Source organism: Myotis brandtii, unplaced genomic scaffold, assembly GCF_000412655.1.
Source record: "Myotis brandtii unplaced genomic scaffold, ASM41265v1 scaffold51, whole genome shotgun sequence".
Lineage (NCBI taxonomy): Eukaryota > Metazoa > Chordata > Mammalia > Chiroptera > Vespertilionidae > Myotis > Myotis brandtii.
The window spans coordinates 397,988-414,663 of NW_005369442.1; the positions used below are offsets into that span (position 1 = coordinate 397,988).

The following is a 16,676-nucleotide window of genomic DNA, read 5'->3' on the forward strand; positions in this document are numbered from 1 at the left end:
AGAAACATCGATGAGAGAGAAACATCGATCAGCTGCCTCCTGCACATCTCCCACTGGGGATGTGCCCGCAACCCAGGTACATGCCCTTGACCGGAATCGAACCTGGGACCCTTCAGTCCGCAGGCCGACGCTCTATCCACTGAGCCAAACCAGTTTCGGCATAAGAGAATACTTCTTAATTCATTTTATGAAGCTAGTATTACCATGAATGTGGATGCAAAAATCTTTAACAAAATATCAGCAAATAGAACACAATACATAAAATATTAGCAAACAGAATTCAACAATACAGAAAAAGAATTATACTCCATAACCAAGTGGAGTTTATTCATGAATCAAGGCTTGTTTAAATCAATCAGTGCAGCCCTGGCCGGTTTTGCTCAGTGGTTTGAGCATCGGCCTACATACTGAAAGGCCGCAGGTTTGATTTCCATTCAAGGGCTTGATCCCCGGCCCTGTCAGGTGGGAGGCAACCAATCAATCTCTCTCTGTCTCTTTCTCTCTCTTCTCCCATCCCCCGATTCTTTCCACTCTTTCTGAGAATCAATGGAAAAAATGTCCTCCAGTGAGGATTTTAAAAAATCCCATTAGTGTAATCCACCATGTTAACAAGCTAAAGAAAACAAAAATCACATGATCATATCACTGATGCAGAAAAGGCTTTAACAAAATTTAACACCAATTCTCTATTCAGAGAAATAGAACTAGAGGGACACCTCCTTAATAAATAAAGAGCATCTTCAAAAAAACATAAATAAATATACAGCTAGCATTATATTCTTAATGGTAAAAGACTGAATGCCTTCTCCCTAAGATTGAGAATAAGGCGAGGATATCTGTTCTTATCATTCTTATTCAACCTAATACTGGAAGTTCTAGCCAGGGCAATAAGACTAAAAAGAAAATAAAAGACGTATGGATCATAAGTAAATAAATAAGATTCTATTTGCAGGTAACATAACTGTCTTAATCAAAAATTCCAAGGAATCTAACAGATAAACTCCTAGAACTAGTAAGTAAATTCAACAAGGTTGCAGTATACAAGACAAAAATCAATTGTACTTCTTTATACTATCAATGAACATGTGGACACAGATAATTAATTTACAGTAACATTTACAATCACTCAAAAAAAATGAAATACTTAACATGTAAACTTAACAAAACAAACAGGACCTGTATACTAAAAAGTATAAAACACTGATTTTAAAAAAGATCAAAGATAATATAAATAAATAAATAGAGGCACATCAAGACATGGGTGCAAAACTCAAAGGAAAGATGTCAATTCCCCCCTAACTGATAAGGTTAATATCATTTCTATAAAAATCACAGCAATATTTTTTAGAGATATAGATAAGTTTATTCTAAATTTTATATAGAAAGGCAAAGGAACTATATAAAAACAATTGTGAAAAAGAAGTTAAAATGGAGGAATCAGTCTACCTAACTTTGAGACTTTTTGTACGGCTATAGAAACTAATATTGTGTAGTATTGATAGTGATAAATATGCAGATCAGAATATAGAACCCAAAAACAGGTCCAAGCAAATATGCTCAACTGATTTTTTAAAATATATTTTTATTGATTTCAGAGAGGAAGGGAGAGGAAGAGAGAAACATCAATGATGAGAGAGAACCATTGATCAACTGCCTCCTGCATGCCCCACACTGGGGATCAAGCCTGCAACCTGGGCATATGCCGTGACTGGGAATAGAACCACGCCAGGTGGGCTCAACTGATGTTTTTAAAATATGTTTTTACTGACTTAGAGAGAGAGAGGAAAGGAGAGGGATAGAGAGAAAGAAACACTGATGAGAGAGAACCATCAATAGGCTGTCTCCTGCATGCCCTTTCTGGGGGATCAAGCCTGCAACTCAGGCATGTGCCCTGACCGGGAATCAAAGTGGTGACCTCTTGATGCATGGAACAACGCTCAACTGAGCCACACCAGCCAGGCTATGCGCAACTGATTTTTGTTAAAGGTGCTAAAGTGATTCAATGACGGGAAAATAAATGGTCCTGGAGTAATTGGATATGCATAAACAACAACCAAAATGATCTCAATATGTCTTAAACATGTTAAAGAAATTAACTAAAAATAAATCATAGACTTAAATGTAAAATATAAAATTATAAAACTTTTAGAAAGAAAATTATAGAAAAATCTTCAGAATCTAGGGTTAGGCAGACAGAGTTCTTAATAATCTTAAACAATCTATAAAAGGAAAAATTGATAATAGAATGTGGGAACACTCGCTCCTCAAACCCACACGTACTTCTGAATCCTGCTCACAGCACCAAGTGTCAGAGTAAGTTCCTCCTTGAACCCTGCTTGCTGTACCCTTGTTGGAAGCACAGGTCCTTCTTCCTGCCAACTAGGCCAATTGTTGGAACTCAGTTCCTTTATCTTGCCCTACTACACCAACTGTTGGAGTACAGGTCCTTCATCCCTCCTCACTACGCCAACTATCGGGTCTGAGCCCCTCTGCCAGGGACTGGATGGGATGCCAGGCGTTTGGTGACAGAGAGGCCATGAGAAGTTGTAGGTATATAAGAGAGTCTTTATTGTAGAAGCCAGTGGCCAAGTAGTGATTGCTAACAAGGAGCCACTACACAAAACAGTTCTTCAAAGCAAATTACATACAGCGGTTAGCCACACACCAGTTAGGTAACAATACATCTTTCCTACATAGTAGCCTCCAACATAGGAGCTATACAAGAGCCATCCTTAAAGCTATAACCTCTCTAATATATAAGAGAGTCTTCATTGTAGAAGCCAGTGGCCAAGTAGTGATTGCTAACAAGGAGCCACTACACAAAACAGTTCTTCAAAGCAAATTACATACAGCGGTTAGCCACACACCAGTTAGGTAACAATACATCTTTCCTACATAGTAGCCTCCAACATAGGAGCTATACAAGAGCCATCCTTAAAGCTATAACCTCTCTAAGCAGCAGCACCAGCTGATCAGTAATACATCTTCCCTAGAATGCAGCCCCGTACTGACTGGTCAGTAACAACGTCATACTACTTAGACAAAAGAGGCTTCTTTCCAAATACTGACATCAGTCTTTTGGGTTATAGAAGGGCACACTTGCACAGTGTACTTACAGATTATTGTGGCCTTGCTCTTGCACCTGTGTGTAGTCCTTGGACACCCTGATTAAGATTCCAAACCTCAGAGTGGCCTTGAGCATCTGGCTAACTCTGAATAGGGCCCCCCACACTGAACTTCATCAAAGTTAAAAAAATTTTACCTTGCACAAAGGTCCTGTTAAGAAGGTGGAAAGAGAAGCTACAGAATAGAAAAAATATTTGACAAAGGCTTATATAAACTCAATAGTAAAAATAATCTAATTAGTTAATTGGCAAAAGAGTGAAGAGATATGTTATCTAAGAGTCTATTCATATGGAAAGCAAGTAGAGGAAAAGATGTTCAACATCATTAGCCATTAGGGAAACTCAAATTTATACCACATGTTATCTTTGAACTAGTTCTTTTCCAAGGCTGGAATGTTTGAGCCCCTGATTCAGCTTCACTGAGGTCTTTGTTTGAAGGACATCTCCTTAGAAATGCCTTTTCTACCTCCCCCATATACTTTTTCACCACCCCAAATCCCTAGTCACTCTTGGTTCCCTTAATTTTTATCTGCTTCATCGCACTTATCCCCGGCTGACATAATATATATCTGTTTGTTGTCTGTCTCCCCCATTAGAACAAGTTTCATGAAAGCAAAGATCTTGTCTTCATCAAGTGTCTGGCACAGAGTAGTCAATAAATATATATTTTGTTGTGGGTTTTTTGTTTGTTTGTTTGTTTAATCCTCACCCAAGGATATTTTTCCATTGATTTTTAGAGAGAGGAAAAGACAGAGAAAGAAATATCGATATGAGAGAAACACATCGATTGGTTGCCTCCTGCACATGCCCCAACTAGAGACCAGGCTGGGGAGAAGCCTGCAACCGAGGTATGTGTTCTTAACCAGAATCAAACCCGGGATCCTTTGGTCTGCAGACCCAGGCTCTATCCACTGAGCTAAACTGGCTAGGGCTATATTTTGGATAAATTACAACACACATTTACATGCTCAAAGGGTTTACTTTCATATTCCTACCCATGACATTTTACCCAAATAGACTTCCAGGATTTCAGACCTCCCCTGCCTTGGGCCCCCAAAATGCCTTCTTTTAATGCTAAAACCATAGCCTTGTTCTTAGTTCTTCCTTTGTACTCCTTCCAGTTCTGCTAGGACACCTACCAGCACTCTGTTGATCCCAGCTACCCCACCACCAGTCATTATCCCACACTGTTATTAGAAGGCAGAGTAAAAGGACAGAAAAGGGCCCTCAGGCAAGAACACCAGCAGGTGTCAGAAGAGAGAACTGTAGTCAGAGCTGTGGGACAATCCTGGTGTGCTGTTCAATACCCTCTGGTCTATACAACATAAGACTCAGAAGCACCCCAATAAAGGTTGTGGTTGATTAACCCAATAGGAGTTAAATTTTTGGACTTGTTGACTTTTGCTTGGCAATGAACATCAATCTAATTAGGAACTTGTCACTCAAGTGTAATAAGTCTTTCCATTTTTTCTTTTCCATTTAGCTAACTTCAGAGGACTCTTGGCTTTGTTTAAAGGAGCCATAGTTTCCATTTAAATTATGTATCCCAAAGCCACAATGACCCAGAGTTCAGTCTTCTTACAACACAGACCACAAACCATTTAAAATGTTTCAATGTGAAAAAGATTCTGGGGGTGGCCTGCACATTCTCTAACACCATAACTGAGTTGCAATACATGAGAAATTATAGTACAAGAATTTCTACCTTCAAACCTTCTTTTCTCAATATGCATTTCAATGTTTTTGAACACAATTGACTATTAAACATAATTCTTTATTAAGAAACATAACTTAAATGTCTCTGGCATATTGAATTATTTAACTACTCCTAGTGAACACTTATCCCCTCATTTTTAGAAAAGAACTCTGCTTTACTTCTCCCCCACAAATTACTCATTAATTCTGTTTTCTAACCCTGTAACTGAGACCAGATGATCTTTAGACTGACTCAAAAAAGTTAAATATAACAGCTGTATGCTGAGAAGAGGTAGGCCTTTCTTCTACTTAATTTGTAATTTTTACCTAAAAAGTAAAAAAAAAAAAAAAAAAAACCCAAAACCCTTACTAAAAGGATGAATTTAGCTTCCACTTTAGTAGCTCTGTGATCTACTGTTCCTCTTTGTCCTGTGGATAGTTTATTGGATCTAGAGTCAATGCCTGACCCACAGTGTAACAAATTAGAGCATGAAGGTTTGGAAAAGGGATACAGAGACTCTATCCCTCTCCCTTCCTCTTTGTAAAAAATCAATAAAATATATTTTTTAAAAAAAAGAACGATCTAGGCAGAAGGAACAGCAAGAGTAAGTGTCCTGTGGCAGGCAGTGAGTGCCCTATTAGGGGGAAAGAAAGCCACTAGGTTCGAAAGAAGACAGAAAGGAAGAGAATAAGAGATGAGGTCAGAGAGGAATCTGAAAGCTGCTGACACACAGTCTTATAGGCTATGGGAGGAGAAGTGGGCCCTGCACAGAACAGAACCAGTAGCCCCAGGGGTGCAGTGTTAGGCCAGAGCCAGGGACACCAAACACAGACATAGTAAATACAGGCAGAGAATCAGGCTAAGGGTACCTAAGGAACTGAAAGAGCAATCGTTTACAGAGAATGGAGATGGGGCAGAGAATGAAACCCACTTAAACAGAAGGAAGCCCCAGCTGGTTTGGCTCAGTGGATAGAGTGTCGGCCTGCGGACTGAAGGGTCTCGGGTTCAATTCCGGTCAAGGGCACATGCCTGGGTTACGGGCTCAATCCCCAGTAGGGGGAGTGCAGGAAGCAGCCGATCAATGATTCTCTCTCATCATTGATGTATCTATCTCTCTCTCCCTCTCCCTTCCTCTCTGAAATCAATAATATATATCTATTAAACAGAAGGAAAAGATAAGAACAGAAAAGATTCTGCCTCCTTCTTGAATAAAATATTCCACATAATTCTGTGACCAATGGACAGGGACTGGAAAGCCATGTGATAATGCATTTAAGTTATCAATTTCTCATTTGCATTGGCAGTACCTTCAATGGCTATAATTACAAACAGCCTTCTATAAGATATTAAAAATAATATTTTTAATCTAACTTAGAGAGAGGAAGGAAGGAAGAGAGAGAGAGGCAAACATCAATGTGAGAGCGAAACATCATCGGTTGCCTCCAGCATGCACCCCGATTGGGGATCGAACCCACAACCTGGCATGTGCCCTGACCAGGAATCAAACTCACCACCTTCTGGTGTATGGAATGATACTCCACCAACTGAGCCACACTGGCCAGGGCAGAAATAAATTTTTATTATCAAGGCTGATGTCACAGATGGAGATTTGCTTTTTAAACATTATTCCATTGCAGGAACATTATTTATTGCCAAGCACCCATCTGTTTTGCATTTTAGTACTAACTTTTTATCCTCACATTCATTTCACTGAGAAGTTTCCAGGGGTGGTGTTGGAAGCAGTAGCAGTGGTTGTTATTTTGATAGAAGTACATTATATGCTAGGAAAGCTGAATTTATTTCAATTTCTCTTTTGCAAAGCAATTAATTAGTGCAATCCCCTCAGTTTCCAAGCAATTGTAAAAATAAAAATTGTAAAAACTACCATTTTCTCTCAGTTATTGCTTTTTTCCTAACTTATTATTTTATTTATTTGAGTAGCTAGCATACAATATTATATTGGTTTGAGGTATGCAACAGTGATTTGACATTTATATATATATTAAGATGAGATCACCACACTAAATCTAGTCACCATCTGTTCACCATGCAAAGTTATCACAATATTATTGACTATATTCCCCTTCATCTTTTTCATCCATGCCCCAACTGCGCGCGCGCCCGCCCCCCCTCCCCTGCCCCCGGCAACTATCCATTTGCTCTCTGTTTTAGACCTTTATTTGCTTATAATTTTTTCACCATCCATCTCTTTATCTTCTGCAACCTGATTTCTGGTCTATTTCACCAACCTGCTCTCATTAAAGCTTTCTTTTTTATTCAGATCTTTCTAGTGTTGGGTCCAACCCCAGCAGGCCCTGCAGCGACTGTGTCAAGCAGCAAGGATGGACTGGCTTCTGGCATTCTAGAACCCATCACCACCTTTGACATTTATGAACACACTCTCAAACTTGGGTGGCACTTAAAGCACATTTTCCATGACAACACTCACTCAGAATCTGAGAGGAAAAGGCACCCGCTGTAAATGAAGAGCTAGAGGGGAAAATGTATATGAAAGAATTTAACTGTAAGTGCTCAGAGGCAGAGCTGAGTCATAAATGGAGCACAGTTAGGAAGAATTTTTATTTTAAATCCAAGAGCCTTATAAGTCATCTAGGCCAATGCCTTCATTTTATAGATGAAATAATGAGGTATAGAAAATGTGTCAGTTAGGATGCCTTTGGTTACAAAGTAATAGAAAACAGCAACTCAATTTGGCTTAAACAATAAGTAACTATACTACACTAGAGGCCTGGTGCACAAAATTCATGCATTCGGGGGGGGTGTCCCTCAGCCTGGCCTGTGCCCTCTGGCAGTCCAGGAGCCCTTGGGGGATGTCCGCCTGCCGGCTTAGGCCCACTCCTGGGGATTAGGCCTAAGCTAGCAGGCGGACATCCCTCTTGCAGTCCAGGACCCCTGTCTCCTTACCACCCACCTACTCACTGCTCCTTACCGCTCAGTTCGCTGCTCCTTAGCACTGCCGTGGAGGTGGGAGAGGCTCCTGCCACTGCCGCTGTGCTCGCCAGCCATGAGCTGGGCTTCTGACTGAGCGGTGCTCCCCCTGTGGGAGCTCACTGACCACCAGGGGGCAGCTCCTGCATTGAGCATCTGCCCCATGTTGGTCAGTGCGCATCATAGCAACCGGTCGTTCTGGTTGTTCCACTGTAATGGTCTCTTAGGCTTTTATTATATAGATGATAGTGGTCCAGACACAGTAACCCCAATGCTGCTCTTCTCTGTGGCTCCCGTGCCACTCCACCTTCCAAGTGTTAGTTTCAACTTCTGGATGTGAGCAAGTTGGCCTAGCATTTTCAGGATTTACATCAGAGTCCTGGCCATTGAGGGAGGAGGATAAGGGAAAGGGGAAAGTGTGTCTTTTGTTTGAGTCTCTTTTCAGAAGCAAAGAAATCTGACCAAGAAGACTCACTTGTTACCTCCCCATTTCTAAAACAATCACTGGCAAGGGAAATGGGATTTCAAGACTGGTTTAGTTTAAGCTTATGACTAAGCTTGGGGCAGAATGAGGACTGAAGAGTTAAAGTTATTTAATAGGCCATAAACAAAATGTTACTTGTAGATCTAAGCTATATCTTGATTCTTACAGTTGTTTTACCACACTTGTCAGAATTTTACTTGCTTTTCCTGTTCATTAACAATGGATTCTACTCTTCTCTTTGCAAACTTCTCTGGGAAGTCACATGTTCTTTTTGTAATTATGTTAGGGATGTTGTGAGAATTAAATAAACCTATATATATAAAAGGCTAATATGCAAAGTGTCCCCTCAAGAGTTCAACCAGGAGAACGGGAATTTGATCACTCACTATGACATGCGCTGACCACCAGGGGACAGTGCAGAACATGGCAGGCAACCGGCGGCAGCAGCGGGGCACTGAGGGAGTGAGAGGAGGAGGCAGGGAGGCGGGGAACCTGATTGGCCCTGATCACCGGCCAGGCCTAGGGACCCTACCTGTGCATGAATTTTGTGCACTGGGCCTCTAGTTACTATATATAAAGTGATCAGAACAATGCCTGTTACACAATAAGTACTCTATAAGTGGTATTTTTATTAAGGGGCATCTACTGGTTTTCGCTGCCCAGCATCCCTTCCCCTTCTTTTGTCAAATGTTTCAGTTTTCCTTTGAAGAACTTCCCCTCCACCAAGCCATACAATCTTTTTTTTTTTTATTGATTTTTTACAGAAAGGAAGGGAGAGGGATAGAGAGTTAGAAACATCGATGAGAGAGAAACATTGATCAGTGATGTTGCTTACTGACTCTTTGCCTCAGTTTTCTTTCCTTTAAAATGGGGGAGTAAAAAAAACTACCTCAACTGGTTTACTGTAAAACTTAAATGATTTCCCAAATGTAAAATGCCTGGAAGTGTGCTTGGCACATAGTAAGTCCTAAAAAAATGTTAATATTGCTGATGACAATGGTGGTCCAATGAGGTTATCTTTCTTCCTCACAACCCCTGTCTTGTTTCCATACCTATGCTCACCCTGACCCTCTCACCTTTTTTTTTTTTTAAATATATTTTATTGATTTTTTACAGAGAGGAAGGGAGAGGGATAGAGAGTTAGAAACATCGATGAGAGAGAAACATCAACCAGCTGCCTCCTGCACATCTCCTACTGGGGATGTGCCCGCAACCAACGTACATGCCCTTGACCGGAATCGAACCCGGGACCCTTCAGTCCGCAGGCCGACGCTCTATCCGCTGAGCCAAACCGGTTTCGGCACCCTCTCACCTTTTTAAATCCTTTAAGACATTGTTTCAAGCACCACAACTTCCACATTGATCTACATTAACCCTATACTTTGTTTGTAGGAAGTACATAATCTATAGCAGCTCTATTAGTCTCGATTTACATTATTTTTAATTGTACCTATATGTAAATCATGACTACCCCAACCAAAAAAGTGTTCCTGGAGGTCAAAAAATTTTATTTCATATTCTTTTATGTTCTTCATAGTCCCTAGTCCAGAGTGAGGCTCAGCAAGTCCTTAGCAATTCACTTCTGAATGGCCTCTGAACAGCTAAGTGTATGTGCTGCTGAAGTTAGCACACGGCCCATTTTTTTACTGTTGTATAAGCTTACAAAAGATAGGCTACAGAACTTTCAGTTTTCTTCCCACAGTGGGTCATACACACTCATCATCCAATTTTACTAATCTACAAAAAAGTTGAAATCTTCAGGAGCTGAAAATTAATTCCAAATATGATAGGAAATTCCAAATGTGTCCTTTAAGGTTGATATTTGAATCTACGGTGTTGAAAGGTTTTGTTTTGTATAAAAACTAAAAACATAGCCCTAACCGGTTTGGCTCAGTGGATAGAACCTTGGCCTGTGGACTGAAAAGTCCCAGGTTCGATTCCGGTCAAGGAAATGTACCTTGGTTGCGGCACATTTCCAGTAGGAGGTGTGTAGGAGGCAGCTGATCGATGTTTCTCTCTCATCGATGTTTCTAACTCTCTATCCCTCTCCCTTCCTCTCTGTGAAAAATCAATAAAAACATGAAGATAAGGGGAACAGATACTCAGACACTTCCCCCTTCTGATGCATTTTTTCCTCATAGAATTGTTGATGAAGGACAAAGTAGAAAATGTAACTATTGTATCTTTTCATTGTCCTGTTTCTGAAAAAATGTTCTTTTATTTTTGAAACTCTGCATAACATAAAGTACACCATCTTTGTTCTCTAATTTCTCTAAGCATGTGAAAAATATACACAGAAATAAAAACTGTTCCCATTAATGCCCAGAGCATACTATTTACATATATACAATAGCATTGTTTCATAGCTATGTGGGCAGTTTTTTAATCATGTGGAAAAGTCAACTGAGAAAGAGAAATGGAAAAAGCCTAGACTCAATTCCATGTGGCTTATTGTTGTTTATTGGATATGGTTATTCTGGTTAGAAAAAAAAATGTGGGTTTTTTTAAATGCTACCCACAATAAATTTTTCAACCAGACTAACTCTTCATTGTTTTTCTCTCTACAGAACATTCTAGGAGAGAAAGAAAAGGGAAGAGAGTAAGAGGAGAGGGGAAAAAAATCTACTTATCCTACTTGGATTGTGCAAGACAGCCTGGTGCAACCATATTCTGATTCTCCTCTTCATTCTGCAGTGCAGTGAGCTCTACCATGTTAACCATCACATCATTGGTGTGGCCGGGGAGCTGGGGAAGCACTGAAATGATCTTCTCTACCAAGTTGTCTCCATGATGTCCAACGGCTCCTGTTTAAGCAGACAGAAAATATGAACTCATAAAATGGGAGGAAAAGGCTGAATTAGCGTTTTAATGATATGGTGTGTATCAATAAATACTGAATGGATAATCAGCATATAGTCAGCCAGGTAAATGATGTCATAGGATGATACTATATTGAAATTTGAGAGCCAAATTTTACTGATGAAGATCATAAGAAGGGCTTGCAGACCTGACAAGGAATAGCAGATCTCCCCTCTGCTAGATCCATATCTTCATAATGGCAACTGTTTATCTAATTCACCCTATAGTCACCATATCTGGCAGAGAACTTGGCAGCTAGTAGGTTCTCACTAATATTTGCTAGATAAAGGAAAGAATAAATAAATGAACGGTAACAATTTACAATGATAGAGGTATTTATAGAGTGCTTCCTGTGTACCAGGGACTGTTCTAGGTGCTTTACATGTAGTAACTCTTGTAATAACAAATGACTAAATGAATCAAACTAAAATTCAAGACCAATGACACAGTTTAGTACTTTTCCCATGAAACCAAGTTATCTTTCCAAAAGCCATTGTTGCTTGAAAGACCTCACTTCAATGATGGGTGGGACTTGGAACATTTACTTGTTTTACCCACTTTAAGCCAATTAACATTTGCTTCCTAATGTCTCTCTGTCCTCTATCTCTATCTTTATCTCTTTCTATTGTTTTTTGCCATGTCATATTATTTGGACAGAAAAACTACATAGAAAAGACCAAATCAAGAATTCAAGAAATCATCTTCATTACCATCATCATCTTTATCACAATAGCTAACATTTATTGAGAGCTTATGATGTATGGGTTTTAAGCTCCATACTACATCTATTACGTCCCTCTATTATCCACTTAATTCTTACAACTCTAATAGGTAGGTGTTAATACAGTGGGGCCTTGACTTACGAGTGTCCCGACTAACGAGTTTTTCGAGATACCAGCCATCTCTCGGCCGATTTTTTGCTTTGAGTTGCGAGCTAAAATTCTGGTTAAGAGCCAGCTTCAGATACCCCACCGCTAGTTGGCGCAGCGAATGCCACAACATCAGCCCAGCATCATGTGTCTCACTCGTTCACTTTAATGATTTGACATACGAGTAATTTGAGTTACGAGCTCCATCACGGAATGAATTAAACTCGTAAGTCAAGGCCCCACTGTATGCTCATTTACAGAGTAGAAGATTCAGTTTAAGTAACTTGCTCAAGCTTACACAACTTTTAATATATATTTTTTATTGATTTCAGAGAGGAAGGGAGAGGGAGAGATAGAAACATCAATGATGAGAGAGAATCATTGATCGGCTGCCTCCTGCATGCCCCTGACTGGGGATCAAGCCCGCAATCCAGGCATGTGCCCTGACCATGCTCTGACCGAAATCGAACCATGACCTCCTGGTTCATAGGTCGACACTCTAACACTGAGCCACGCAGGCCGGGCAAGCTTGCACAACTTTTAAATTACCAAGCAAAAATTCAAATTCAGGAAGCAGATAACTCCAAAAACTATACTCTTCTTAAAAAATAATAATCAGGCTTATAAAAGTGACTTAAGACAGAGCCAGCATGAGTGCTTCTAAGGCAGTGGTTCTCAACCTTGGCTGCACATTAGAATCACCTGGGAATCTTTTTAAAATCCTGATTTCTGGGCCTCATCCTCCGTAACAAAGCAACAGAATTTCCGGAGGATGAGGCCCAGAAATCAGGATTTTAAAAAGATTCCCAGGTGATTCTAATGTGCAGCCAAGGTTAAGAACCACTGCTCTAGAGAGACTATAAACTCTGTGAGATCAGAGACTGTGTCCATCTAGTCCATCTTTGTATCCTCAACTTGACAAAGAGTAGGAGGTCGATAAAATATATGCTGAACCAGTGAAAGTCCCAGAACCTTGGGGAGTGCTTATGAAGACCTGCACAACAATCCCATTTACCTGTGAGATCCAGGGTTCTGTCCACAAAGACCACGGAGGCCCTGCCCGTAGAAGTCTTCCTCCTGTTCTTGGCAGGAGCATAATTGGCCAGATCTGCAGCTATGATCCGACTGAAGGAGCCTACAGCAAAACATTCCTCCCGCACTCCTAAATGCTCGCACAGAGAACTGAGGCCCGACACCAGGCACCTGATCTGCAATAGCAGCTCAGGGGGCAGGGCAGTGGCGTCCACCTCACCCAGGCTCCCCAGCCTCCTCTTGTCCGGTCGGGCACTATTAAGAAGATGCACATCTTGGGGTAGCAGTGGGAAAAGGGAAGCAAAGGCCGGAGTCAAGGCAAGGCAGGGAGCAGCAGGGGCTAGCAACAACGGGATGTGCAGCACCTGGGCGGTGTAGTTCATGTTGCCCATCCACTCGCACAGCTTCTCCTCCAGTTGCTCGAATACTGGCTGCTGCCCCTCCAGCTCAGCCGCTGCGGCCGCGGGCACGTGATTAGCCGTGAGGTGCACAGCGTGGTCCACGGCAGTGACCACCACACAATACTGGAAGTGACTGCGGCAGATGATGTTCCGTAGAGTCTCCACGGTTCGGCCTTTCAGGAGGCCGCTCAGCACAAACACCGCCTTGGGCTGTTTAGCTCCGCCACCCACTGCTTGGGGCTCGAACTCCCGCAGGTGGCACGCAGGACCGCCCACCGCCTCCAGGAGCCGGGTGGTTCCGCAGCCCCAGTGCAGGCTCTCGGCGCTGGCGGCGTCCAGGTAGACCAGGGCCCGTTTCGCTTTGGCCAGCACCTGCTCCCAACCCTGCTGGGTAAAGGACTGTACTCCCGGGGCGCTCATCGTTGGGGATTCGCACACTCAGGGACTAAAACTTTCCTCAGAACTCACAGCTTCCGGGAATTGGGCTCTTTGAGACTTTGACAGGCAACTCGGTACACGCGGGGCCGCGTCCTACTCGTCCAGAGGCTGCGCACGGTGATGACGTCGCGGGGCGTGATTGGCAGGTCCGGAGACCCGCTCCTGTAAGAAGGCTGCGGGCTGGGAAGAGGTGGGCGGGGCTGGGGAGAGGTGGGCGGGGCTCCGGGATTCCTGGAAAGTTGAGGGAGAGGAGGAAGCTGCCTAGGAATAGCTGAACTACGTTCTTTTCATCTCCCTGTCTGCTCAGATGACCTTTCCCGGCCCCTGGGAATCCAAAGTTTGATACTTCCTTAGAGATGAGCATATCTCTTTAAAAGTACAGCCCCTTTCTCCACCTAAACTCAAAGCAGCCGCCCTGCTGGAGTGGCTCAGTGGGTGAGCTGCGACCTATGAACCTGGAGGTTCCAGGTTGGATTACCTGTCAGTGCACATGCCTGGGTTGAGGGCTTGATCCCCAGTGTGGGGCGTGCAGGAGGCAGCTGATTCTCCCTAATCATTGATGTTTCTGTCTCTTCCTCTTCCTTCCTCGCTGAAATCAATAAAAATATATTTTTAAAATAAATGAATAAACTGAAAGCAGCCTGAGCTAAAACAACTAACTGTAATGTTTTGTAATTTATAGATGTTGTCACATACATTGTTGCACACAGGCCTCATAAACAATCTCCTGGTCTCATTTTCACTTTCTCCATCTCTCCTCCCTCATGGCATTGTCAATAAGTCTTAGTCTGCTTCAAAAATCTGAAAATCCAACCCCTTCTCATCCTTACTTTTAAAGAGATGTGCTCATCTCTAAAGAAGTATCAATGTATCCTCACCTTCCAAGTGAGGATATTCCTAAGTCACCACCACTACTATCATCATCCTATCTTCCTTCTCAGTCCTCCAATACAAAACATACAGTTGATATCTCTGATAAGTACTTGCCATATCATGGGGTGAAGGTTTTTTTTAATATTTTATTGATTTCAGAGAGGAGGGGAAAGGGAGAGATAGATAAAAACATCAATGATGAGAGAGAATCATTGAGCGGCTGCTTCCTGCATGGCCCCTACTGGGGATTGAGCCCACAACCTGGGCTTGTGCCCTGGACTGGAATCAAAACTGGGACCCTTCAGTCTGCAGGCCAACGCTCTATCCACTGAGCAAAACCTGCTAGGACTCGGGATGAGTTTTAACATACTTGTTTTCTTTAACATATCTATTCTGCTACAATATAATAGGTGTTCAATAAATGTTTGTAAAATAATGTTCAATTCATATCCATAGAATAAATAATATAGCCAACCAACTTTTAATAGACTTGTACAATATGCCAGACACTGTGTTGGACATTGGGGATATAAAAAGAACTAAGCCATGGTGCCTCTACATCTCTGCCTTCTATCCTAGATCTTATTGTGACAGGATAGTAAGAAGCTAAGAAAATTCCTGGGAAAGTGGAATAGGGAAACTGAGACAAGAAAATTAAACAAGTATAAACAATTTGAACAACTTAAAGCTAGCTTGTGAATCACAAGAATTAATCTTCCCCAATCATGGACACTCAAAAGCAAATGGTTTATACCTCCTCTCCCTAACCAGAGAATACATAGCTTAAATCACCGTGGTCTGGGAAATAGAGAACAGAGACCCAATTAATGCCAGTTGTGCCAACTAAACCCAAGGACAAATGAAGTTAGGGGAACAAATAACAAAAGCCCCATTAAAGCCAGACAGACCCAAGATAAAAGTAAAGCAGATTAAAGAATTATCCCAAACTTTGCTATCCCCTCATTTTGATGCATTAGCTATAAACCATTTGCTTTCAAGTGTCCTTGGTTAGGGAAGATAAGGTCTTGCAGTTCACAAGCTGGCTGTAAGTTGCCCAAACTGTTTGGCCTTGTTTAATTTTCTTGTCTCAGTTTCTTCACTCCACGTGCACAGGGATTTTCCTAACTTCTTACTATCCTACATCACCTGTACTTATCTACTCTAGCCTGAGCGGTTGCTGTTACTGTTTCCTAACTGCACTCAGCTCAAAATCTTACTGCATCCAAATAATTGTCCATGTCTTTACTAAATTTTTTTCTGCACTCCAAATGTGAACAAGTTATTTCCACTCCTAAAAATACTTTAGTAGTTCCCCCTTGGCTGCTACTATCTAGAATAAAAAATAAGACTCACCCTAATCTAGTCCCTTCTTTTCTAGTTCCTAGCTCCTATTTCTTCTTGAGTCTCTCTTTATACAATACACTCCAGCTGTACTGAACTATTTGTAGTTGCAAAGAACATGTTGTATGGTTTCATGACTAGCTTTGTTCATGCTGCATTTTCTGCCTGGACTGCCAGGAATGCTCCTCTCCACCTGGTGAACACCTGGTTTTCTTTGAAGACAACTAAAAACTCATTTTCTATATGAAACTTCTGACCACTTCCCTTTTTTACTTCACCCAGTCAGAATTTATTTCCCCCACTTTGTAATTGTTAGACACTAAAAAAAATTCATCACTTTTGCAACATTTTATTGCACTTGCTTGCTTTAGATGTATGAGTTCTTTTTTTAAAAAAAAAAATCTTTATTGTTGAAAGTATTACATATGCCCGCCCCCATTGACTTCATCTAACCATGCCCTCACCCCATTCTCCCACCCCACTCCCCCAACCCCAGGCCTTAGCTACCCTATTGTCTGTGTCCATGAGTTATGCATATATGCATACAAATTTTTTGGTTGATCTCTTCCCACCCACCCATCCTCCCCAGCCTTCCCTCTGAGATTTCCC

General features: G+C 41.6%; 1 protein-coding gene across 1 annotated transcript in view; it reads right to left on the minus strand.

Moving 5' to 3' along the window:
- Positions 1–13,957, minus strand: part of SCFD2 (sec1 family domain containing 2) — a 320,087-nt gene extending 306,130 nt beyond the window's left edge. Inside the window, exons 1-2 of the mRNA XM_005877149.2 lie at positions 12,998–13,957; positions 10,890–11,058 (exon numbers count right to left, since the gene is read on the minus strand). Coding sequence (XP_005877211.1) covers positions 10,890–11,058; positions 12,998–13,835 — 1,007 coding nt within the window. The 5' untranslated portion in view covers positions 13,836–13,957. The remainder of the gene's footprint in view (positions 1–10,889; positions 11,059–12,997) is intronic.
- Positions 13,958–16,676: the final 2,719 nt, after the last annotated feature.